At 35.1% G+C, this 26,944-nt stretch overlaps 1 protein-coding gene across 5 annotated transcripts; it reads left to right on the top strand.

Annotated features, from left to right (window-relative positions):
• On the top strand, nt 1-26,653 carry LOC105059881 (nuclear transcription factor Y subunit C-4). 5 transcript variants are annotated; one of them, XM_073244018.1, is made up of 5 exons: nt 12-234; nt 1,618-1,681; nt 19,668-19,727; nt 19,886-19,929; nt 25,594-26,653. In XM_073244018.1, the coding sequence occupies exon 5, from the start codon at nt 25,612-25,614 to the stop codon at nt 26,320-26,322; it is 711 nt and encodes a 236-aa protein (XP_073100119.1). In that variant the 5' UTR covers nt 12-234; nt 1,618-1,681; nt 19,668-19,727; nt 19,886-19,929; nt 25,594-25,611; the 3' UTR covers nt 26,323-26,653. The 5 variants fall into 5 exon arrangements, with proteins under 5 accessions (XP_073100122.1, XP_073100121.1, XP_073100119.1 ...); XM_073244020.1 differs by lacking the exon at nt 19,886-19,929 and having other exon boundaries at nt 8-234; nt 25,631-26,653; XM_010943375.4 differs by lacking the exon at nt 19,886-19,929 and having other exon boundaries at nt 52-234.
• Nucleotides 26,654-26,944: the final 291 nt, after the last annotated feature.

Here is a 26,944-nt window from a genome sequence, read left to right as displayed (position 1 = left end):
ATGACATCACTCAAGCAATCAACTGTTGCCAGATCTAAAGAACGCCGGTGGCCCCACCATACACGTGGCTATTGCACCCCATGAGCCACTACTTTTTTTTCCTCCCTCCCCCCGCTCCCTTCTCTAATTCTTTTGTAGTTCTCGCTCTCGTCTTTGCTCCTTAATTTCTCTGTCGTTCTCTTGTTCTCTCTAGAGTTTCCAAGAGGGCCACCAGTACTGTTCATCTTCTAAAAGGTAAAATTAGTATAAAAGTCAAGTTTTTATTATGTTTCAGCTTCAGCTAGTTTGAATTTTCTGCTTCTAATTTCATAGATGCCTTGTGGTAACATTTTTGATTTGTGTTTTTTTTTGGTTTCTTCTCTAATCGAGGGAAACAAAAACGTTTGAGGATGTAGTTTTGTTTAAGATTTAAAATCTTTTTTTTTTTTTTTTTTGGTTTTCAAATCGATTGGTATGCTTTTCTCTCAATTTCATTGTTATTTCTATGTTAATTGCACTTCCAGTTTGTTTGGTCCGCTTTGAATCATTTTCTGTTTTCCCATTCAAATAGAGGGGAAAAGAAAAGCGGGGAAATGTAGTTCCATTTTTTGATTTTTTTTTTTTGTTTCTTAAATCGGTTATCAGAACTTGTTTAAAAAAATTGGACAGTAAAGCTGAATTGTATGCTTGTTTTTATAGCCGATATCAACATGCTCAATTTGATGTTTCTATGATGGGTTTGCTTGTTCAATCAAAAAATATGATGGGTTTGCTTGGTTTCACAACCTATCTTTTGATTTCTAGATTTGGATGGATGTCTGAGGATTCTGATTTTATGGCTTTGCTCTTTCATGTGGAAGAATGATGTTTTATGGCATGCATCTATTTTTTTGGATTTTCATTAATTATGTTGAGAATATGCTAGTCTCAGCGGACCCGGGGGTGTCCCAACCATTTTATTCCATTCGAAAATAGGAACGAAATAAGGTCGAGACTCTAATCCATATGGAGAGAGATGAAGAAAGAAAAATAAAGAAGGGAAGAAAAGATGAAGAAAAGAAAAAAATGAAAATAAAAAAATAAAAAAAAGAGAAAAAAAAGGAAAGGAGAAAAAAAAAAGAAAGGAAGAAAACATAAAGAAGACAAAAGAGGAAAAATAAAGAACGGAAAGAACAAGAAAAAGAAAAAAGAAAAAAAGAAAAAAAAATAAAGAAAAAGAAAAAAAAAAAGAAGGTAAGAGAAAAAAAAAGGAAAAAAAGAAGAAAAAAGAAAGGAAGGAAAGAAGAAGGCAGAGAGTTGATGATATCTATGGGAATTCATGATCAAAACCGCGGCCAAGATAGAGCAATGGCATCTCATTCCATATATAAATCAAGATAATCTAGTTCTATAGGATTTAAAATCTTGATGCTGATTTTTATCTATCTATTCATATATACTAATATTAGATTGCGAATTTTTAATATTTCTCTAGGAAGTTGGATTTTTGATAAGGGATTACAAGTTCATATTTTGATTCTTGAAGCTGATATTAGAATTTTGGAGAATGTGATCAGGGATGACATTGGTGTCATTATCAACTTCTATATAAAGTTTTCATCAAAGTCTAATTGCTTCTCTTTTTTGTTCATTGTGTAGATTTGATCAATTCAGTTGAGCCTGAGAAGTTTGATCCACACCATTTTGTGCTGCTTTATCATTGGTACTTTCATCATACATCTACCATCAGCTTTTTAATAAAATGCCATTAAATCTTCATCACTACTCTTCCAATTTATCTTGTATACGCGATCGATTCAGTTTAGCCTGATAATTTTGATGTACCCTGTTTTCTGCTGTTTCGTCATAGGTACTTGTTTTGGGTTCAGTCCTTCAAGTCTCCCCTGTTTTCCCCTCTATCTATGAGAATTCATAGCAGCATACAGTAATCTAGCCTAAGTTTATGCCAGTTGCTGATTGTAGACCTCTCTGCATTGCTTCAGGTCTTACAGTTTAGCATGTTGTTATACATCTTACAGGCCTGCAATAAGAGAAGAGCTTTGGATCTCTGCCTCTTTCATTGTGATTAAATTGGTTGATGTGAAAGCATTAGTTTGATCGATTACTACTCCCTTTGGCAATACAAGTGGTGACTCATGGTTGTTTTCGGCCAGTAGAAGAAAATTAAAATACTAGATGGAGCAAAATATTTATAATGCAGATACCTTACGGTGCGTATATGGCACCACAGGATGCGGTGCTCCCATGGATGCCATCCATCGCAAGATAGACGGCCACACATGGCGTGCACCATATGGCCCATGTTCATGTACGATCCTCCATCCTATGATAAACAGCATCCACAAGTGCACTACACCCTATGGTGCCATACGCACTGCAAGGGATCCATGGGTGCACTGCCATGCCCATGGCACAGGAATCGTGCTCAAATACATGAGTTAGATTTAAAGCTGAAACAGGTTCGGCCGAACCATGACCTAACAGTTAGACCTAGCTTGACCTATTTTTGAAGAACTATGGCTTAGGTTTGGGTCACAATTCTGGATCTGTTTTGAAATCTTGGGTCAGGTTTGGGATACATAAATGCCGGCCTGATTGGGTCAAGTACAATATGCTTGATGCTATCCAAGCATGGATTGGCATAACTCTAAAACTCGAGTCATAGGAAACACCATCTGCCCTTCTCCCCAAGTACCTTTCCTGGTTTGTCCATTGAACACTCCCCTAAACCAATTCCTCTCCTTTCACCCTTTTAAAACCACCTCTGCTCACCCCCTCCTCTCACTCAGGTGTGCTCAAACATTCATTGCTTACACTCAGAGCTTATTACTATGTGCTCAGGTTTATCATATTTTAAGTAGTAGTTTGTAAATTTGCATCTCAAGAATATTAATTTTCTTGGATCATACGAAAGAAGTTTTATTTGAATGAACGTTCATGTTTAGATTGGCATCTATTTCTTTGTTTTGAACACTTTTAGTGAATTTACACTTGATTGCTGATTATTATATAATTAACAATAAAAAGACTGCTAAATATTTGGCCGAAATTGTAGACTCAACCTAGCCTAGCCGCGACCAGCCCTGAACATTTCGGGTTGGTTCTAGATCATGCTTGACCTAAGTTCAGTTTGATTGGCCCGTTGGGTCTGAATATTGTTCAATGGGCTTGATCTGACCTGACATTGTTAGCCAATGGGTGGTCTATCTAGAGGAATGTAACCAGGAGTGGTCCAGGTCAAGCATGCCACCATCATGATTGGACCCATGTACAGCCCTATTTGGTTCCTATACTCATCAGACCATTTGATGGTCTAATGCAGCATTGGCCCTGAACTTGCCTTGAGATCTGTGAAAAATAATTTTGGCATTAATTCTCTCATGCATCACCTGTGTTTTTCATAGACCTTGAAGAAAGATCAAGGGTGGTGCTGCGTTCGGTCATTAATACGATCAGTGTTAGGCCCACCTCATATTACACAATAGGAGGGTGTCTAAGAAAAGTGAAACATTGATTATTCTGCTCTTTAGTGTTGTATTTTTCGAAGAAATGTTACAAAAAAAAAAAAAAGAAGTATATTGTTACTACTGCTTTATTTGCATATGTTTTTTCTATCTGAAAAACTTTTGTTAAGAAAGTCTTGTTGGGATAACATGTTAGTAGTCTCTTAAATTTTTAATAATTATCAAATAATTCCAAAAATACCTTTGTTTTTATGGCTTTTAAAAAATTTAAAAATGTAGTGATTGCCGAATTTGTTTCCTATTTTGAAAAACTTGGGAAGAAATTCTACCGAAAGAAATTGGTGTGTCCAGTCCATGTAGGACTCATATAGTGAAAAAAACAAAAAAAAAAAAAAAAAAAAAGGAAGGAAAAAAAAAGGGAAGGAAGCCTGGTTAGGAAGGAAGCTGCCATATTCTTTGGGATTTTGATTTCTCTTTTATTTGTGTGGGAGTCATATTCTTTTTAGATCCTTCTTCTTCTATTCATGGTTCTAAGATTTGGCTTGCTATTGGCCGTTATCTTCGAGTCTTGCTATTCTTCTAGGGTTTAGATTTCTTCGACTCTGATTTGCTATTGACCGTTTGTCTTCTCAACAATCGCACTAAAAGAAATTTAGCCTCCATTCTTGTCTAATTCCATCAACTTTTATTGTCCTGAGGAGCGGATAGATGATTTTGAGAGACATCTAATGAAGTAACCTCTATATTTATCGTCAATCAATGTATACCTCAAGTTCTTGGGCACAGTACTTTAGAGGATCCTATTGTTATCACTATTTTATTTATGGTGGAATTTTGTTGGAGTTGCCCCATGGTTTGTCCCTCCACGACTAGAGGGTTTTCCACATAAATTTTGTGGCATGCCTTTTTGCCCCATTTTATTTGGTTTAATTTGTGAATTTGGGCCTTCACTTCCTAGGGTCCATTAGTACAAGCAAATTCCTATAGCCTATCTTTCACATAAATGATTTTTGGCTACAATGTTTTCTTTTAACAGCTAATGAGTATGGATATTTAGTTTCATATGACATAATGGACAAAAAAAGGTCATGAAGAAAATAGGGTGGGATGTAGAAAATAATGATCTAGTGACCATGTACTTTGATCTTATAAAGAGATGCTACTTGCTATGAAATGCATATTCATCAAATCCTAACCTCTATATAGTTTCAAATGCTAAATTTAAAGAATTAGTTTTATCGATTAGATTGTTATTTCTGTTTGTGATGTTCATTTTAGATTATATGGTTGAAATGGTCTTATGTTGTGTCAAATAAAATTGCAATAATTGGTTAAAATAGGACAAAATGATTTTATATTATGGGCTGACATGGATGTAAATTCATTACATAAGTTGAAGGAAGGTCAGAATGTCAAGTAAGTCATAAGAAAGCTATTCTATGACTAGTTTTATCAAGGAAAACTCATCAATTCAAGTGTCATGATCTTGGAAATTTGAAACGCACATGACTAACACAATGACATGTGGAAGAAATGGAATGAATTGTGGGATGGAACATAACCAAATTTGACCCCATGAGTGAGATACCTTGATGAGAATATAGTCGAAGTTAAAAAAGATGATGATTCCAATTAGTAAGGTAAATAGAAAGTTAAATTGGTTTTTATAACCGGAAGAATTGTGTTTTCTTTTTCTGGTAGGTAGTTTTAATAAATCAATTTAGGGGGTGTTTGGTTGGAGAGAGTGGGAATTTGGAATCAGAATCGGAATGAGTGACTTCCATTTCAATCATTTGGTTGGGAAGAGTCACATTCCAATTTCGATTTCGATTCCAGAATAGAATGGGAATGGTTCAATCTATATAGAACTCAATCCCTATTTTCATCTATGGATTTAAATTTTCATTCCAATTTCGATTTCGATTTCGATCATGAACCAAACGCTTCAGAGGATTTGATCATTCCGATTTTGATTCTAAGCCATTCTGATTCTCATTTCCGTTTTAATTTCGATTACGAACCAAACAATCTCTTAAAGTTCTTTGCTCTCAAGGTATTAAAGAATAGATCCTAACCATTTCTCCAATAAAATCACATGCTTTAAGTAACTTTTTTAGGGAAAGGGATTTGATCCAGATTTTCTAGAGAAAAAAAAACACAAGGGAAGTCTATGACAATCCAGAAGTGGGAAACCATTAATGAATAACATAAAGCATATGGGAAGATGATAACGATTAATGATTAGTTTCCTAGTGATATTCATTAATTTTTAGTTATTCTTGTTCATACTTGCATCACACTTATGGATGTCATTACTTGCTCCTTTTATAAGAGTATCATTTTTTGTGGTTCCTGTACCTATATCACTTTCCACATGTAACCAATGTTACAAACTATAACACTACCTATATTAGTTCTTTTACGTTATTGATTGAATAGTTACAAAATAATGCTTCTTTTAGTTTATTCATTGTAGATGGCTTTCACGCTACAATGTATAATAATTTAACCTTAACCAATTGAGACTTAATTGAACTATTCATTTTTTTCCTTTTTTCTCTGGCCGTAACTCCAAAATTGAGCTCAATTGTCAAGAAAATAGATGAGGCAAAGTCACCTGTTACTTCATAACACTATTTTGTTCATGATAATTTCATCTGATGTTCCTAATATTTTTGAAGATTGTCATGCCCTAAATCCGAGACGTGACATGACCATGCTAGCAAGGAGTACAACCTACGAAACATGAAGCCAATCAATCATAATCAACTAAAATTCTTGATAAATATAATGTAATAAAAGATTCAATTTTATTATTCATCAAATAATTAAATCAACATTGGTTCAAAGCATCTAAATTCAAAACCAAATACCAATCCATGTCCTAAAATTTGTAATTAGAAAATAATAAGTTTATAATCATCAAATAAACTAAAATTTTAGCTATAAAACTTCCAAGCTTGATACGTAAATCCTCAAGCCTGGATCTTTCATCAGTCCTAATCTTATTCTTCTATAAAATAAATAAATAAATAAATAAAATATAAGCTACACTTGCTCAATAAGTGAACCTACACTTCCTTATCGGATCAAAGATAAATTTTTTTATAATAATATAATATTTAAAAAGTAATAGATATTATAATAATAAATATTTCATAGAGCATATAATAAAATAAGTTATAAACCAATCATGCATGCATAAATTATCAATATTTCGTCAACATATTTCATAAATTATTTTTGTCAGGTGTCCATATTATAATTTAAAATCTTGCTCACAGATATTCGTGCTATGATTACTTTATACCCGTGATAGGGCTAATATTTTTAATCGACAAGTTTATATTTTGTATGCTAACTTTATGCCCACTGGTAGGACCTATATTTTTATAGATACTAGCTTCGGATATCGACTTTCCAATATGGATTTATTCATAGCTGAGAGCCTTTCACATCTTTATATCTTTTTTCTTAAAACATACATACATACACGCATACAAACACACACACACATATATGTATGTGTGTGAAAAAATAATAAAATTTATATTTCATAAATATATTAATTTCATAAAATATTTTTATAAAATCAATGGTCATAATAAAACATATTTTTCATATTACATTTGTTAATCTTTTTTTATGAAAAATATAATTTCATCAACAGTATATTATTTATATGAAAAATATGATAATTTTAAAATAAATAAAGAATGTAAAATCTACTTACCTCGATCATCCTAGATTTTCAAACTTTGTTAGATGAATTAGATAATTCTATTTAAAATATTAAATTATAATTAATTTTTTTAATTAATTTAATAAAATTAAATGATAAAAGGAGGTCGTTAATCAGGTGATCGATTCGATAGACTATTAGGACACCAAAGCGATTCTAGATCATTTTGTCAGAGTCATCACGGGTCTACAGAAGAGGAAGACATGATTCGGTATAAGATCCAGAGAGAGAAAGTGGGTGAAGAAAGAGAAAGTGGAGAGAGAATTTTTATATTCCTCAAAAGAGGAATCTATAATCAAGATCATCAGAAGTTATGTCAAGATGACTCAATAGGGATTAACTGTGATCAGATGCTATGAATTTCTTATAAGGATCGGACTGAGATCCGATAAACTATATGGATATCAAAACGGTCTCCAGTCATCTTATTTTCATCTCAAAACTATACTGGAGATCATGGATCAAATAGAGAGAGAAAGAGAGTGGATAGAGAGAGAAATTCTAGAGAGATAAAGAGAGAGAGATAAGAGAGAGAAAATCCATTCTCTCTCTTTTTCTCTTTTTTTTTCCATTTTCTTTTTTTTTCTTCTTCTTCTTCTCTTTTTCTTGGTCGAATAGGGGAGGAAAGGGGTAGGGGTTCTTGGCCAGCAGCCCGACAGCAGACGGTGGCAACAAGCGACCGATGGTGGTGGAGCAAAAGATGGCTGGTGGTGAGGGTCAAATAGTGGGACAATCAAGGAGAAAGTTCATAAAAATCGAGGAAGTGGGTGGACTTCTTCTTCAATCATTTCCGACGAAATCGAGGGCCAGTGGTTTTGGAATCTTACCTCAGCTCCGGTGGTGTCTTGGCTTCGATTTTCGACGAGCATAAGCAAGAAAGGCCACGGCTTCAACAAGAGAAAAGAGGGAGAAAGGAGGGGAGGAACGCCGGTGATCGTCGTGGATAGCTTAGGAGGGAGACGAGGGGATTTTATAGAGGGTTCCTAGGATTTTGGCAGCCCTAAGAGTTTGGTTCCTAGTGAAATTCGAGGGAGGAGAAGACTTCCATCTCAGGCTCTTTCTTTTTTTTTTGCTTTTTTAGCTGCTTTAGGATTCATGCAATAAAAAAATTATTTTATCATAAAGATGATTTTCACTAATATGCCATAACTTTTATGAATTATGGTTGAAACAAATACTTAGTCCTAAGTCATGACCCTTACATGTCTCGGTTTCATTATACCTATAAAAGAAACATAGTTTAAAAATAAAATCCTAGTTCCAAAACTAATTGAAAATCCATATCTTATTATTCCTTGGTTGCAATAATCTTTCCTTAAGATCTTTTGTAGTAAGATTTAATAGCAATGCCAAGTTGTCCACATTTTGGAATTCAAACATTAAGCAATAACTTTAATGGATCTTGACTTGTGATTCTGATATGTTTGACTATTGGTTGGATGTAGCAAGATGATTGATCCATTAATTGCAGATGGTTAAAATCTTATACAACCTTTGCAAAATCTTGTGATTCTTTCGCAATAGGTTGTTGCTTGTTATTAGTCTTTTCATTCACTATATTGGCTTACTCAGGACCAAAATTTACTATGCCAATATTAGGATTCCGATTGGATAACTGGCAGTATGGTTTAGTATGCCCCCATGTTATTCCGTTGTAGACCCATATTGACACAACAGAGAGGGCAGGGATGAGAGTGAATAGGAGAGAGGAATAGAGAGGAACAAAGAGAGGGGAAGGGAGAGAGAGGAAGAGGGGAGAAGAGAGGGAGATAGATGGTTAAGACCGGTGGAGCATGGCCTAACACGGCAAAAAGAGTTGGGGAGAGAAAGAAGGTGAGAGAGAAAAAAGAGAGACAAGGAGAGGAAAGGGAGAAAGAAGAGCGATGGAGGGCTACTAGAGGGTTATCGAGTTCGCCAAAGGGTCATGCAAGCTGTCAAAAAGACAATGGGTTGGAGGAGGGGCTTCGCCCTCCTTCTAATCAAAACAAAGGTTGTTCACCCCTTTTTTATTTTATAAATTTTAAATAAAATCGGCAATCCCATTGACAACTTCATTTTTTTTTATTTCACATACTTTAAGTAAAGTTGGTAACCCCATTATAATTTCACTTAAAATTTGCAAAATTAGAAAAAATAAGGGCGAACAACTCTTGTTTCAATTGAAAGGACAAAGCTCTATCTTTGGCCCTTCGCGACCCTCTGATAGCTTCCGTGGCCCTCCAATAGCCCTAGTCGCCCTCTCTCGCTCTCCCTCCCTCCTCATGTCTCTTTTTGTTCTTTTTCTTCTCTCTCTCTTCGCTTCTTTCATCGGTTTCTCATTTTGAATGTCGAAATCATCCCGATTTACTGCCGACATGGCTCGATATGCTCTAAATTGGGCAGCTCAAGATAGTTTCACACTCCTTTCTTTGAAAATTTTTCATTAAATCTGGTTGTTGCTTTTCTGATATTGTCATCATTAATAAGATCCACCAAAAAAATTATTCAACCTCTCATCTGGGCAATTTGGCCTAACTTTATATTTATGCAACTTTTCTAAAGCTTGAATCCGCTTCTTCGAGGTGCGGATCAAGTTGCTTTCCCACTTATGGATTTAAACTTAATCTCAAGATGTTTTTCTAGCTAAAAAGGAAGAAAAATATATTTGATTACACCTATAACTAAAACAAAGAAAACAAATTAACCGAGTCAACCATACTCCATGAAAATGCTTGAGCCTCATTCAAATTTTCTTTTAACTAATTATAGAGTATAGACTAAGTCCCTACATATATTGGCCATAAATGACTAGGAGTCCTCAGGTTTTAAACTTAATTAATTTTTGTATGATTTGTACAAATGCTTTATTTAAGTTACAACTCTTATTAATTTCCTGTAGCCATAGTTATATCTAAAGAAAAAGAAAATTAATAGAAAATTAAAATTTTAAAGATGAAATTAATTCTAAAACCTAAAATACATCCATTATCGTGCAGCAACACTAGAAGATAAATAATTTATGAATTCTTTACAAGTAAACATAGATATTGCTGCTGTAAGTCTATATGAGGTTTCGGTACCCCTATGTTGCACCAAACTGACAAAAAATAGCTTAGCTATTTAATGATCTATCCACCTTGTTATCGTTAAAGGCTTCAAAAGAAGTCAAAAAATTCTTACGTCCTAGACAACTATCTAGGTGATTAATAGGGAAGGTCTCACCATCCATATTCATACACGTATGTTCTCCATGATAGATCCTTGTGGTACATTCTGCTTTTGCTCCTACCCTCAATTTTCTCATGGATCATTGAGGCAGGCAAAACTCGTGCCACTTCCATTTACTATCCCAACTCCACTTTGCTACCACTAACAGAGCTTTCTTCAACTTCCATCTACTTTTCAACAGAGTTAGATGATTATTAGAGCTAACATGCCCTCATTGCCTCGACATTCTAGTTCGAGTTAGCATCTCCAATCCTCTCTTTCCCAATGATGTCTATTTGATCTCCAAAGGCAATAGAGGCATTAAATCCAGCTCCTTAACACTTGAGATAAAAACACATGGGCAAGGTCATCTTTCTCTTCACCAGTAATAGCTTGCAAGAACAATGATCACTGATTGGCGAAGGTTGTCTGAGAGAACTTGGTGTCAATTGGCTAACCATGAAATGATATAAGGTGGAGGATCAGGCATATATTGATGGTAAACTAGACATTTTTTCTAGCTATAATGTAATATCAACGCCTAAAAGGTATGGATGCTTTAAATCACATGTGTGTCGTCTATATTGGATATGGATCAGATACTAATACTCAAAAAGTATTTTTTGGATAAATATCCAATATTTTTTTAAAATATCTTCATCTATCAAAATTAGAAAGGTGCCCTATACCTCCAAAAAGAAAGGAGCGCACTCTCTTTTAATCTTTTTTGAATGATAACCTTTTAGCAGTGAATGGTCATTATAAAGAGACTGTGAAGTTAATATTAAAATATAAAATATTATTTATGCTTTATGGTTTCAAATGATGACTAAATGATAAGCCTGTCAGAGTTGTGGCTATCATATAAAGCATGGAGTATTGATTATGTTATTTTGATCGCTTACCATCAATAGATGCTTATCACATACATATATGTAAATTAATTTATGTATGTGTACCTAGGTGTGCATAAATATACACACACATGTGTATGTGTGTACACGCACATGCGCATTGTGTGCATGTGTGTATAAAATACCTAGGTATGTATAAACACACACACACACACACACACACACACACACACACACACACACACACACATATATATATATATATATATATATATATATATATATATATATATATATATAGTGTGTGTGCGCACGCGCACGCGTATATGTATAAAATATATTTATTTCTCATTGCATACTAGCCATATCATATTTTTTTCAAGATTTTTCATATCAATGTATCTGCACCATGGCGTATCTATATTGTCATTTTTGTTCCATGCTTCATGAGTAGGCACTCCCTTGTTGATATGGCAAGATAACTTATAGTGCTGCCTTTGGCATACATGGTGGACTCGTGCAATAGTTTATTAGTGTTTTGATGGCTCATGGTACCATTTGAGGAAGGTGATGTAGAAAAATTAAAAAAATTTATAATTTTTAAAAAATAAGATTTTTCTAATTAATTGTAGAAGTTATAGTAAGACAATTGGAGCTATAAGTCCGCGCTCCCTTGCTGACACGGCAAGTCGACTTATGGTACTAGCTTTAGCGTATATGTTGGACTCGTGCAGTAGTTTATTGGTATTTTGATGACTCATAGTACCATTTCGAGAAGATGATGAAGAAAAATTAGAAAATTTCTTAATTCTTGAAAAATAAGATTTTTCTAATTAATTGTAGAAGTTATAGTAAGATGTAACTAGAGTTATAAGTGGAGAAGAGGAATGGATAACAATGGAAGGGGTATGAAAGTGAACGATTTGCTCTATTGTTCCTCTAAAGATATCTTTAGAAGGATATGTATATAGATGTTTTGTATTTAGATTAGCACTATCCACAGAGATAGTAGGGGTCTTTCTAGCTTGTTAGGTGGAGTGTGTATATGGATCCAATCCGATTCGGATTATATCTCGGAGCATCTATTTTGATGAGATATGTTATCTTTGAGGCGAAAGTGCTTTTCTAAGATTTTTTTTCTCTTGCAGTGAAAATCTCCATCCTTCTCCATCCATAGTTTTTTCCTTGATTTAACAGTCTTTCACGTAAATTCTGTGTGTTTGTATTGATCTTTGTTCTCTTCGATTTCTTGTTCATTAACGTTTTGCTACAACAATATGTTTTATAAGTGTAGTTGGAGAAGAAATATTTCTATCATGCAGAACAAAAGCATTGTATGTCTTGAGATGGCAAGCTTAAATTTCTTTTTTGATAAATATGATAGGATAGATAAAATTAAAAAAAAAAAGATTTTACCGTATGTTGAAACAAAAAAGAATGATGCTACGGGGCCTTTTTTTTCCTAAGAATAGATGGATTATATCCATATACTATGGGTATAACCAATCTTAACAGAAAATAAAGAGTATTGAAAAGGAGGAGTTGCCTCATAATCAGACCAAAAATTTTGCTTGAATGATTCACAACATAGGATGCCGTCCAGTTGGCTGCTCGGTTTGCCTCCCTAGAAATATGTGAAGCACTGAAGGAGAAAAATATACTAGAACGAAACGATATGACTACAAGCAATGGATGCTTCTCAGTAATTGAACTCTGATTCAAGATCCAACCTGCCACTCTGCTGAATCACCTTCTAGGGAAATATTACTAGCTCTCAATTACCAATAAAAAGGTATGCCATTGAATGCCAACTTGAATGGATAAAGGAGCCACTCTCTAGAATGAGAGATGTGGAAATGAACCAGCTATCTGGGAGTTTTAAGTGCTTCATGAGTCAGCGCTCCCTTGCTGACATGGCAAGACGACTTATGGTGTTGGCTTTAGCGTATATGGTGGACTCATGCAGTGGTTTATAGTATTTTGATGGCTCATGGTACCATTTCGAGAAGGTGATGAAAAAAATTAGAAAATTTCATAATTCTTGAAAAAATATTTTTTTCTCTAATTGAAGTTATAGTAAGACATAACTGGAGCTATAAGTGGAGAAGAGGAGTGGATAACAATGAAAGGGGTATGAAAGTAAATGATTTGCTCTGTTGTTCCTCTAAAGGTATTCTTAGAATGGATATGTTTTACAAGAAATAGTGGCGAAGAAAGGTTTTCTACCACATAGAAGAAAAGCATTGTATGTCTTGAGATGGCAAGCTTTTTTGTTGGTAATATGACAGGCTAGATAAAAAGAGATTAATTCTTCCATACCCATCTACTATGAGTATGGCCAACCATATCAGAAAATAAACAGTATTGAAAAGGAGAAAAGAGTCGCCTCATAATCAGACCAAAGAATTCTGCCTGAATTATTCGAAATGTAGGATGCCATCTAGTCTGCCACTTGGTTCTCCTCCCTTTAAACATGTGAAGCACTGAAGGAGATAAATGTACTAGAAAAGGAACCATATGTTTACAAGCAATGGATGCTTATTCACTAACTAAACTCTGATTCAAGATCCAATCCACCATGATCACTTAATCATCTTCGAGGAGAATATTACTAGCTCTCAAAATGGTACACCATTAAATGCCAACTTAAGTCGGTAAATGAGCCACTCTCTAGAATGAGAGGTATGGAAATGAACTAGCTATCTAGGAGTTTTAACAACAAAATGAATTATAGTTTACCAAAAAAAACAAAATGAATTATAAAATCACTTTGACTGTATATTGTTAAGAATTATTCAATGCAATCATCCTATTTGGTTATTGTTAGATGTGGTAAAAGGTATTTGGTAAGATTAAAAATTATAGAAGTTAAAACAATTCATAGAAGGTCGCAGCATGATTGCATTGGATGGGCCTAATGATGGTTGTGTGATCTCATTTATCAGTGGAATATTTGAGATTAAATATGATCTACCGTACTATTCTTTACCATCTGATATAGAATATATCATATCATACTAAGAGGAAATTGGTACAAAACTCAACCTCAAGTTGGTGCAAACCTTGTGTCGCCACATATCAAGGCATACTATTGAGGTTTATGCATGAGATTTAGTTGCACATGGAATAAATAATTAAGATGAAAGGATCGACTTTTAGAAGATTGGGTCCAAATCTAATGCTTAAGCTTTTAGGTTGGATTTGACTTTAGTATGTATATCAAGGCCTTTTGCTTAGGCTCCATCTCCCTAAAAATTTCTATTAAAGATAATACCTGAAGATCCCGGGCAACTATCCAAGTTGCAAAGATACTTCTTGGGTTGGAGTGGTAAGATGTGGTGCACTTAAAAGAGTAACAGATCATGAGGCTTGATTGGAAACAACAGATTAGACTCGAGGGGGACTTCAATAGGTTCATGTATGAAATGAGGAATTTTAAGGTTTATAGGTGAGGTCTAGTCCCACGTGGAGTAAATAGTATTAAGATGGAAGAATCGATATGACTGGGTCCAAAAATTAAGGGCTTAAGCTTTTTTATACTTACATGTCGAAGCCTCCTACTTAGATTCCTCATCTCCCCAACATTCTCCCAAGGAGAGTTTGATATCCATGGTTTTACTAATTAATAAAAGATCAAACTATATTTTCTATTATATATATATATATATAACAATGAAAAACTTGCATTGAAGAGGAAGTATTTTTTAATAGATGGCTACGATCCCCTAGCATGCTTCAGCAATGGACTAGCAAACTTCTCTACATTTGATGGGTATAATAGATAACCATATGGAAAGCATGGTCTTTCCTTTTCAAGAATCTATCCTCAGCTACTAGAATTTTTGATCATATTTTTTGAATTTTATTTATAAATTGTTAGAATTTCACATCAAAAGTGACTTGCATTCTTTGGAAAAAAAATTACTTCAAAAGCCCTCTCTCCCCCCTCCCTCAGCCCTATTTTGGCACCATCGCCCTCTCCCTTTCTCTCATTCCCTTCCTTCTCCGTCCCTCCCTCTCTCTCTCTCTCTCTCTTCCTATCTTTCCTTCTCCTTCTCCCCCTTCTTCACTAGTTTCTTAATTTGATGGCTGAAACCATTCTGATTGGCCATTGGTATGGCTTAATATGCCCCAAACTAGGTGATTCGAGATAGTTTTGCCATCTTGGTCAACACCATCCAAGATCAAGTGGAATTTGTTGGTTCAACCCAATTTGCACCCCTTCAAACCCATTTCATTTGGGTGATTGAACCATGCAAGTTTATGGCTAGTTCAATTAGATATGCTTTGAATTGCCTAGTTTGAGATGATTCAAAAGACTTTTGAGTAAAACACTCTTTGATGTAAAAAATATGGTGCTTGCATCACACCTTGCTCTTTTAGAAATAAGTTTAAACTGGCAAGTGCGCATGTACCCATATTTGTAGGGAGAAATGAAGAATTACATTAATGAGATGTAACATCAAAATGAAAAAATAAATTGAATTAAAAAATAAATTCAGGATAAAGAAATTAAATTATAAAAAACCATAATACAAAGTACAAAATATAAAATAAAATGTAAAATAAAAGATGGGAATCCAATTAAAAACATTAGACAAATAAACTAAAAATACAACACCCTGGACAAAATAAAAATATTACAAATTTAGTTAAACAAAAAAAGTAGAAATGAAAAAAAAAACCAATTTAAGATAACTGTAAAAATATGAAACAAATAAACCAGAAAATAAAAGCTAAGAAGGTAGAAAACCACTACATAGCTACAATGAAAGGAACAAAATGAAGTACATACTAGAGAGAGGTAGCGCAAGATGGGATGCCATATGTTGAATAGAAAATCATAAGATCTGTACTGCAAGGGTTATGTATGGGAAGATGTGTTAAAATAAAATGTTTGTTGAACCATTAATTAACTTACCATTGTTAAAGTTAATTAATAAGGGACATCAAGGAGAAAGTATTCATGAGAAGATTAAGAAGAAATTAGAGAAGAAGAAAAGCTAACTAATAGGCAATCCTAATATGCGGGATGGTAAGTGTGTAGGGCTTGCATGGGGTGTGGGGGTGGGGCGCGAGGTTATGCGTTGGATACGGAAAGAGGGAGAAGGATGTGATCTCCAATATGTAGTTAGAGAAAGAGGAAAATTTTTTAGGTGTGTTTTTAGTTAAAAGTAGATGACCAGGAATTATTAGGAAGGTGATAAATTCTCATAGTAGTAGAGCCCAATGTACCTTTGGGAACAAAAATTAATAGATTGAATTCTGCTAGAGTATTACTAAACTCATAAGTATCTCTTTTTAGGTTGCCATATATAAGAGAAGTAGGTGGCAAAGAGTAATTTCACAGCTATCCAAACGCCAACCTGATTAATTACATTCCCTATTTTTCTTATAGGATTTTTTAAAATTAGTTTGGAGGATAAAATTGTTATGAATGAAAGTTTAACGAGCATAGATGGTGGCCGAATTGCTAAGATGCATGGAGTACTATATATTGGAATGTCAATGATGAGAATGAGGGGGGATGAACAACATGTAAATGATGTTTTCTGTCTCTAAAATTTTCTTAATGAGCTAACTGAGAAAAGTGGAATTTGGACATCCAATTACAATGGATGGACATGGCTATTGAGCTGGTTGGTTTTTCAAAAAAATCCTTGGTTGTCTATTCTATCCTAGCTCTTTGCAATATGAATGAATGCTTTTCAAGAACTACATCCCCTGATGCAAAATTTACTATATAGACAAGCAATATCATTGGTGTCAACATCGGCAAAACTATTCCAAACTATCTAATTTGGGGCATACTGAACTACACTAATGGCAGACTAGGATGATTCTAGACTTCGAATTGAGAAATCAATGGAAGAGGGGAGGGAGAAAGAGAGAGACAAAGAAAGAGGGGGAGGGAGCGAGGGAGCAAGAGAGTAGCCAGACGCTACTGAAACCTGAGTGAAATAGGGAAGTAAGAGAGGGCTTTTGAAGCTCTCTCTCCTCCATACATCATAACAAAGCTCAAAATGAAATTGGGGCTTTTGGCCCTTTTTATATATATTTTTGATTTTTTCAGTAAAATCGGTAACCATTGTCGACTTCACTTATTATTTTTTTTAAAAAAAAATAAAATAAAATCAGCATCCACTATTGACTTCATTTGTCATTTTCTTTTTTTTAAAAAAATAAGTGAAGTCGGTATTTATGCTACCGATTTTACTTAAAAAATTTTATAAAAAAAAAAAGTGAAGTTGGCAGTGGTTGCTGACTTCACTTAAAAATTCAAAAAGACAAAAGAGGCAAAAACTCTTGTTTTGCTTCTAAATAAAGGCTCCACCCTTATTCTGATACACAGAGGAGGGAGGGCTTTCAAAGCCCTCTCTCCTCTTTCGTCAATGCCCTCTCTCATTTCCTTCATCCCTGCTCTGGCTGCTACCCTCTCCCTCTCTCCCTCCTTCCCAAAGTCCTCTCTCCTCTCTTTCATCAAGGCCCTCTCTCCTCTCTTTCGTCCCTGCTCTGGTTGCTACTCTCTCCCTCTCTCCCTCCTTCCCTCCCTCACTTTTTCTTTTCCTCTCTCCCCCTCTCCTTCTCCCCCTACATTCCGGCTTTGCCTATTGGTTCATGCTCCTGCCACGAAGGTATAGCATGGGAGCATATCGTACTACCCCATCAGTCTACTGGCACAGATAGTGGTTCTGGCACTGCCTTCCTTAGTTTCATTAGTGGAAGATAGAACCTTGTTTTTTTTTATATCTTAGTTGAAGACTCATGTGGCCCAGATTTCTCTCTTTTATAGAATTCTGTTTTTCTTTTTTTCCGCATATCAAAGTTTTTAAGGAAACATAATCAATACTCATGGATAAAATATATTTATATATAATTACTTTCAATTTGCAAATCATGCAATAAATGAAATGGTATACTTGTATTACACCATGGACATAGAAAGTGCCATTTGATATATGTGGAATATAAAGTATTTGTCGTAATGAGGCACTTTTTAGGAGTTGAGAGTATCTTACAGTTAACTGACCATTTGAACTGAAAAGCTTAATTTGATAGGTAATGGGCCGACAATATGCATCAAGCTTAACACCCTCACCCCCCTCCATCAAAAGAAAAGGTGGGGCTGCCCAGGTGCATTAAACCTAGCTATAATACCATCATAACTAAGCATTTGACCTCAAAAGCTTTAAGTTGATAAGGAATAGATCAACAATATTTGTTAGGAATGAATTGACAATATATATCAAGTTTAACACTTGCAACTAAGTGATGCAGATGTCCTAACTAATCAATACTTTAATTCCATGGATCGGACCCGAAAAGATCAGAAATCAAGCTGATCTCACTAAACCCTGTTGATTTTGATACTGCCATGCTAGAATGGACGTAACTCTTTTATCCGATGTCAAAATCACTATTATGACCCCAATTCAGAAAGCTCTTTTTGAGTCCTACAAGCTTAGCTGCTTCACTCTCACTATCAATTTTAGGGCCTAATTCTATTGTTTGAAAGGTCAACGGAAGTCTGGAAGAATCCTAGATAGATTGGGACTTTCAATCATTGTCTTAGTCTTTTTCTTAAGTTGTTTCAAATTCTTTTTGCTATTGGGTTAGAATTTTTACTCTATAAATAAGATCTTTTGACCAATGCTGTAATTAGATTTTCGTGATTAGTTAATAAAACTCTAGAGAAAAGAGTTTCTTCTTTTCTTTTACTATTTTTTTGCTTCGTGCATCTTCTTCCTCTTTCCATTGACACGTGGCCTAGGCTGCATCACTAAGTTAACAAGGATGGGCAACTTTCAGTGACATTAAGAGTTGTGTTCCTGATCTATGAGAAGACTAGCAAGTACATTTATAATTCAAACTTGCATGTCATTTAGGATGCCAAAGTGGCATTTCATAATGCCTGAAAGTGTTAATGTTTTTGTAGTTTGATCATCACCAAATGATCATCCTTTAATGTTATTTGATTAAATGAGTTTTGAAAAAGAAATGAACTTTGGTTTGTCATGTAGGGCAAAACAAGGAGAATTTAAATCAAATTGACTTAAAATCAGATATTAATTTACTCAATTAAAACATGATTTAGTATACCATAACAACAAAAATAGAAATGCTATGCAAATACTTTATTTTGTATAACATATACTATGTTTTTGGTGTGATCAAATAATAAAATTCACATGATCATGCAGTCATGTGTATATCAATCTATTTTAGTGGCATGGAAATTAATAAAAATGGATGCTATTGCTAGCAGTTGAACTTTGACATGTTTAAGAATTCATTTTACTCAGTAAATGTTCTGTGGAATATGCGTTTATATTTTTCTCTGGTTATTCTGTCTTCGTTTCTCTTGATGTCACTCTTTTACAAGTTTACATAGCTGCTAAGGCTTAAGAAGGACATGTGGTTAACTATTGACATAATTTGTAGGTTCATTGGATGTCTTGAGGTTTTGGGCTCAATCCTTGTGAACATTTTCGATCCTTGACGGTAAGAAACACAATCTATCTCTGAGATGTTTGAATTTTTCAAAACTATGCTGGTGAAAGTTACAGTACTAATTTGTGTTTTGCCAATTTCTTGAGCAAGAACAGCATATAAAACTACATTATCCTTTATCCCAGATCTGCTTTTTGCCCTTTTAATAGGAAACACTGATATCAGGGTATGGTTTAGATTCAGTCAGTACTCGGTATGACTTCGACTTTTGACAGATATGGGACTTTAAATCGCATTTTTATTATAAATAGGATAGGGGGATTATTGGAATGTCATGCAACTGTCAGATTCCATCAACTTATTCTTTTTTTTTTTTTTAAATTATGACCCAAAACAGGCTAATTTTCTCCAAATTCTACCATATATTACGGATGCCTGATAGCATTAGTTATCTTATATCCAAGCATCTAGTAGTGGGCTAACAGCCCTTGGTTATACTTTTAACTGCTGCATCTTACTGTATTGATTCTTATGTTCATAAATGTAAGCTTGTAATTATCATTAGTTTCTTTCTTAACTTTGTTTAGTTTCTTATGCTTTGTCACTCCTGTAAACTAGTATCTGGTCATTATGCGCTTCTGCTTGATAAAGTTTCCACAGTCAAGTGACAAAGTTAGATTTTGAGCGGTAGGTTTTTTTAGAACATATATTGGTTTGATATGTTTCTTGGAGTATGCTTGTTTGGCAAATGGCGCTGACTTGAAATTATATATATATATATATTAAATGGTTGGTTGAATGTTGATGAAATCACAATACAAAAACTATTATTTCAATCCTAAATTATCTCTTAAACAGCCAAAGAATGCATTGGTCACATGATACTCCAGAAGTACCTAAGGATGTCAATGGGTATCCTATCCAGTGGGTACCCACCCCTACCCACTGGGTAGGGTCAGGTTTTTTTTTTTTTTTTTTTTTTTTTTTGAAAAATTCATCACGGGTCGGATTAGGGTCTTTATTTTGAAAACCCACAATAGGTAGGATCGAATTGTGGATTTATCTCTAAATCTTATCTTATCTGACCCGTTATGTATATATATTTATTAAAATACCTCCCTCCATAATAGTATATTTATAAATATACCTACATATATATACCAAATCTGTTAGGGACTTAGGATTTCTTTTGCTATAGTATATATCTATTTGTATTGTATAGATTGATGGTTAAAATAGATTTTAGAACTTGTTTGATTTAAAATAGGTATGAAACTTGATAAATTTGAAATAAGTTTGATTTGGTGGTGTTTGCATTGTGTATTTACTTTAGTGGATTATGGATAGGGTAGGATACTATCCACCATTCGCATGAATAGGATAAGGATTTAAAATCCCTATCCACCATAATGGGTAGGGTCGGATTTAAAATCTCTATCCACCATAATGGGTAGGGTCGGGTGATGGGTAGGGGGCAGGAGGGTGGGTAGAGTATAGATTTAGCAAAATCCGTATCCGACCCTACCCATTGACATCCCTAGAAGTACTTCTTCCGTGTCATCAACTCCGCTTGGTGTTAATTAAATATGCCTTCATTTGAATATTCCTTTTCAATGGATCAAGAAAACAAGACTGTGAAATGTTGTAACCTTTAAGCCATCAAATTTGACAGGGCCTTTATTTGACTCTGTTTTTACTAAAATTGCTTTTTTTCCTGTATTGTTCTTTTATTTTGAAAAGCTTGTTCCTCTAAGGATTTTTATTCTTAATTCTTAGCATTAGCTTCATCCGTATTCCAATAAACCAAGACCATATCATTTGAAAAATGTAGATTGTCTTGATAAATGTTAAATTTTAGCAGCAACCAAATGCAGTCTCGTTGAGTCGTTAAGAAAGTATGTACTTAGTGCTGACACTTGATTTATACTCATCATGATAATTGGAAACTCAATTGTCTGACCATCCTTACTTGACACTTGACAATGCTTCAACATACATGGATGCCCTCAAAAATTCCGCTGTATCAGTTATCCGGACTTTTGAACCCACCAGTTTGCAACATGAGCCTTGTTTGGATGCATGAAGACCTTGTTGGTCTGATAAGGTCTTGCTTATTGCCTGGATTCCCGTATCTCTTTGAACCAGACCAATTCCAGTGCATTGATAAAGCATAAAGCACCAGCAGTAAGATCATATCGGATTGACGAGATCTTCCAATGTCCAAAGAGGCTTTAAAATGGTACTCTCATCATATGATTTTTCCAAGGTGACAAAGGCCATGCTTAAGTTTGTTTCCTTTTCTCCATATCTTTTCAGTTGGCCTTTTAAATGATAGCCTCCACTATCGGATTTCTTGGTTCAAATTCAAGTTGTTTCTTTTATGTAATTGTTGTTTTATCATAATCTTTGTTCCATTTCCTTTCCATGTAACTTCATAATGGAGCTCATAACCCAAGTTTCAGTACAGTTGGTGCATTTTGGGTTTGATCTCTACTGTTATAGATGGATAGCTCAGCACTTTTCTAACTCAGTGTTTGGTGACCTGGATGGGTCGACTGGTCGACTCACCACCCATGACCCTCGGTAGACTGAGTCGAACATTGAGCATTTTGGGTCTGACCTCTACTCTTATAGATGGATGGCATAGTACTTATAATCCAATGCTCGGTGATCCGGACAGGTTGAGCTGGTTAACTCAACCTACCCGCCACTTTTGAACCTTGGCAGGTTGGGTTGACCCATGGTTAATGTGGTTCTGACCCATCTGGGTCATCGCCAAAAGCAATCAAAAATTTTGGGAAAAATTAGTGATGGATCTGAATGCCAAACTTATGAGACTTAACATGGCTACCATCATCTTAGCCACTAAGACTATATTTGATGCTATTTTAATGCAAGATCTGTTCTACTTATTAAATATCTATGTCATTAGATGAAACGATTTTAAATAAGCTATGATATTTCAATAATTCGTTCTTTCAATAAAAAATAAATTCCTTTTTTATTTATTTTTTTGAGATATTTTCAAATCTTTACTATTTATAATAATTAAGAATAGCTATAAATTCCATACGCTTATTAATTATATTTTCAGTTTATTATCAGAAAGCTTACTGGTTCAACTATTATTGTAAACTTTTCATGTTTTATTTTTCTATAATTTTTTTAGAATTTTCTATTTATTGATATTTACTTATTTTTCTATTTGTGATGTTAAGAGTAACCCACTGTCCACCTGCGGTTGAACCATATTTGACCCGTAAGCTGGCAACTAAAATGGGTTTGTTTGAGTAAATGGGTTCCAAAGATTGATCTAATCATTTGGCATTTTCTTGAACTTTAGTATTTTGCAAGAATGATAAGTATAATCATCATATTTCAAAAGCTCGAATCAATTAGCAAATATGAAATTAAATATTTCCATGTCAATTGGAAAAGAATATGATGGTTAGACACAATTTATGATCATCAAAATCTGAAGGGGAACTGGTCAAGAACATTATAAAGTTCAAGAAGCTTATGACTTTTGAAGTATTAGAGTTTTGACATTTTTCTAGCCTGAACTTCGTTAGTTGTTGCTCTTTTTAACTTTCCCTTTCTATGACATTGGAGTAGCTTATATTTAGGAAAAGAAACACCCTTTAAGACTTTATAACCTCAAAAACTTAAAGCATATTTCATTTTTCCCTGGATATAAGTATTTGACACTTATTAAATTATTAATGGTGGTTATAACAAATGAAATTTCATGCATCTAGAAACCCTTATAAGCATTGTGTACAAGATTATTGGGTAAAACAAGTCCTACATTAGTTTCATCTAATCTGTCAAAAATGGCTATTGCTTACATTTCAAGCAAACACAACTATTTTCCAAATTCTACTATCTTGCGACATGTTGTGGATCATGGAATGCAATATTCTCTCAATTATAATGTGTGCTCTTTGAGGTGTTTGTCTTCATTGCTCTTGGGAAATGGGACCATTCCATCTCCATATGCATTCTCTTGAGTTCTGAGTTTTGATCTTATGAGTAAATCTTTTGCCAACTAGTGAATCTATTAGTGCCGAGGATTTAGAAGATCATCATGGTTCAATTAAGGAAAGATGAGTTTCACTAATCTTTGTGCAATTTTTTTTTTTTTTTGGTGTAAAGGGAGGATAAGACCACCCTGTTTATTTATTAAAATATAAGTGTACAGTAGTAGAGGCATAATGTTGCCCGCAGTCGAGATGGCTAAGGCAATACCTTTAAAAACCTGTATGTTTTGCTGTCAAAGCCTGTATGTTATGCTGTGAAAGTCTATATATTTCTTCATCAGTGATTATACTTCAGATGAGTGACTGACCGTTGTTTTCAGATATTTTTCTTACAATTTTCCAATCTTGTTTAGATGTGTCATTTCTAATCGTTGACTCTAAACAATCTCTGGCATTGAGTGATCCCACTGTCTTAGCACATCACTGATGAGGGTGCTGATGACCTGATATTGTGCAATTATCATCATTCTATATTTACATTAGCATATAGATAATTACTGACTTTATTATTAGATAATAGGGGCTTGGAGAGTGTGTTTTGGAACTGCATTGCGGAAGTGCTAAGTGGTTAGGATTCTAAAAGTGGAGACTGTAGTAATGTATGTTATCTTTGGAACACTGGCCTTTTTGAGGCTAGGTAGATATCAGTGAGATTTGTGTTCGAGAGGGCCTCTTCTCAGGCTGCCAAGATTTTGGAGTTGTCACTGCTAGGGCCAACCTTAAGAAGTTGGGACATCTGGGACTCCCCCCCCCCCTCTGCTTTCTTAGTGCTCCGTAGAGTGTTCATTTCTTAAGAGCTCTCACCTTTGATCTTCCTCAAGGCCAACTTTGATGGCAATGTTACGGATGGACATGGTGGTACTGGTTTTGTGATTCGAGATCTGGATTCCAGATTTGTTGCGGCAGGCGGGAGTTGCTTGTTTCAGACAATTGTTCCGGCTGTGGAATTACGGGCCTCATGGGAGGGCATATCATTTGCAAGGATACAGCTCCAAGCTGATCGTTTGATGGTGGGGAGTGATTCAGCCACGGTTGTCATTTGGTTATGGAGACAGAGCAGGAGCTCAGCCTCCAACTTGCTCATACGTGACATTTGACGCGTATTTGCAGAGTGTATTTCCGTCAATATGAGATACGTGTACAGGGAGGTGAATGGCACCGCCGAGTGGGTGGTTAGCTATGTTGCTAATCATTTTGGAGCAAATGTTTAGTCTGATGTATCAATTTTATCAATGTCCTTTCGCGACATCTTTTTTTCTGATTTCTTGTGCTGCATTCATACTCATTTTGTATGAATGTTCTGTTTTATCAAAAAAAAAAAAAAAGCTTTAGTTAATAAACTAATAAAGGTCATTGATGATAATTAAATATAATGTGTTACATCCAATTGATGTCACACAAGATTTAAGGCCAAGAGCTTTCGACTGGATCAGCAGTAGGACAATATATTTTACATGCACCCCATATTGGTTTTGATACCTATTATGGCACAAAGTAATGCAAATTCTTCCATAATCTTGGATACAGTACAACTGGCTAGCATAAACCACATTAAATGCCTATTTCTGATATTGGTAGATGCAAAGTGCTATTACCATTAAAATCCATTGCATTTCTTTCTTCTGGTGTATGAAATATATCATAGCCTCATTGCAGACCATTTTCAAATACATATAACTATTCATTAAAAAATATAACACAATTATTAGCTCTCATGGTTTGATTGTCTGTTGAACTTGATAAGCATGAAATTAATAAACTTTGCCATTTACTTCAGGTTTTAACCTCAAGAATCAAATTACTAGTTCCTTTTGTCTCTAGATCTGTAACTGCTGGTACTCTTCAAACTTGTTGAACCATCCTAACATATTTGCCAGTTTTGTGATCAAACAATCATGCAATCAAAATATCTAGGGGTCACTCTGGTCATGGAACAGCCCACACAGCCATCTCAGCCTGTGATGGGAGGTGTACCATCTGCTGCCCAATCAGCATATACTTCTCCTTACCAATCTGCTGCCATGGTTACCGGAGCTCCAGCGGTAATCGGAGCCATGCCACCCGGCATTCAACTGGCATCAACATTCCCCACCAACCCGCACCAGCTTGCATACCAAATCCAACAGAAGCATCAGCAGCTCCAAGCCTTCTGGGCCACACAAATGGCAAACATAGAACAAAGCACTGACTTCAAGAACCACAGCCTGCCTCTCTCTAGGATAAAGAAAGTCATGAAAGCTGATGCGGATGTCAAGATGATCTCAGCTGAGGTTCCTGTGATATTTGCAAAGGCGTGTGAGATGTTCGTACTGGAGCTCACACTAAGATCATGGAATCATGCTGAGGAGAATAGAAGAAGAACACTACAAAAAAATGATATAGCTGCTGCCGTAGCAGAGACCGACATATTTGACTTCCTTGTTGATATCATTCCCAGGGCTGAATCAAAGGAAGAAGGCTCCAGGATTGCAAGTGCTGCTTTGCCAGCCATAAGTGCTCAGGCCAACTCAATGCCCTACTATTATGTACCACCACAGGATCTAGTAACAGGCGCAGAGATGATCATGGGGGAGCCTGGTGATCAATCATCCACAGGAGCAATGTAGACTGTAGTTGTTTACATGTGGCAGCAGCCGGAGCAGCTGAACATTTGAAATGGTTTAGAATGCTAGTTTTTTTTTTTTTGGTTTCTACAGATATAGGGAGGAACATTGTTAGATGGAATTGCGTGGTACCTTATGTGTCAGTACAAGTAGTTGAGCTTTTAGTAGACCTCTTTTCAGTTGGGTTGGAGGCGAAGCAAGAAAAAACCTTGGCTCTTGCATGCAGATGATAAGAGAACAACTTTGTGAAGTGGTGTCGTCTTAGCTTCCATTCTGTGACTCGATAGACGATAAACTTTTCTGTTCGTAATCTATGATGCATCAATGATCTTGAGATTCATGTTTGTAACAATCAATATTGGGAGGGTGGAAACTTGGTTTCAGACCTTCAGAAAGCTCTTTTTTATTCATGGTAAGTTACACGCTTAGTGTCAAGTGTCAACATAGAAGACATGCCAAAAATAACTAGTTCGGTGCTTGCGAAGTAAATGTTATCATGTCTTTCTACGTGTAAGATGCAGTGTTTCACAATGAAGGTGTGACATAGAATGTAAGCCCATCATTAGTGGCTTGGTGCCTATATGCAATTGATAAGCATGTCTTTCAGCAGGTAAGCATATAGTGT

The sequence above is a fragment of the Elaeis guineensis genome, chromosome 10 (assembly GCF_000442705.2).
Source record: "Elaeis guineensis isolate ETL-2024a chromosome 10, EG11, whole genome shotgun sequence".
Lineage (NCBI taxonomy): Eukaryota > Viridiplantae > Streptophyta > Magnoliopsida > Arecales > Arecaceae > Elaeis > Elaeis guineensis.
Note: the sequence above shows the minus strand (reverse complement) of the source record. Positions and strands in the feature narration are given on the sequence as shown.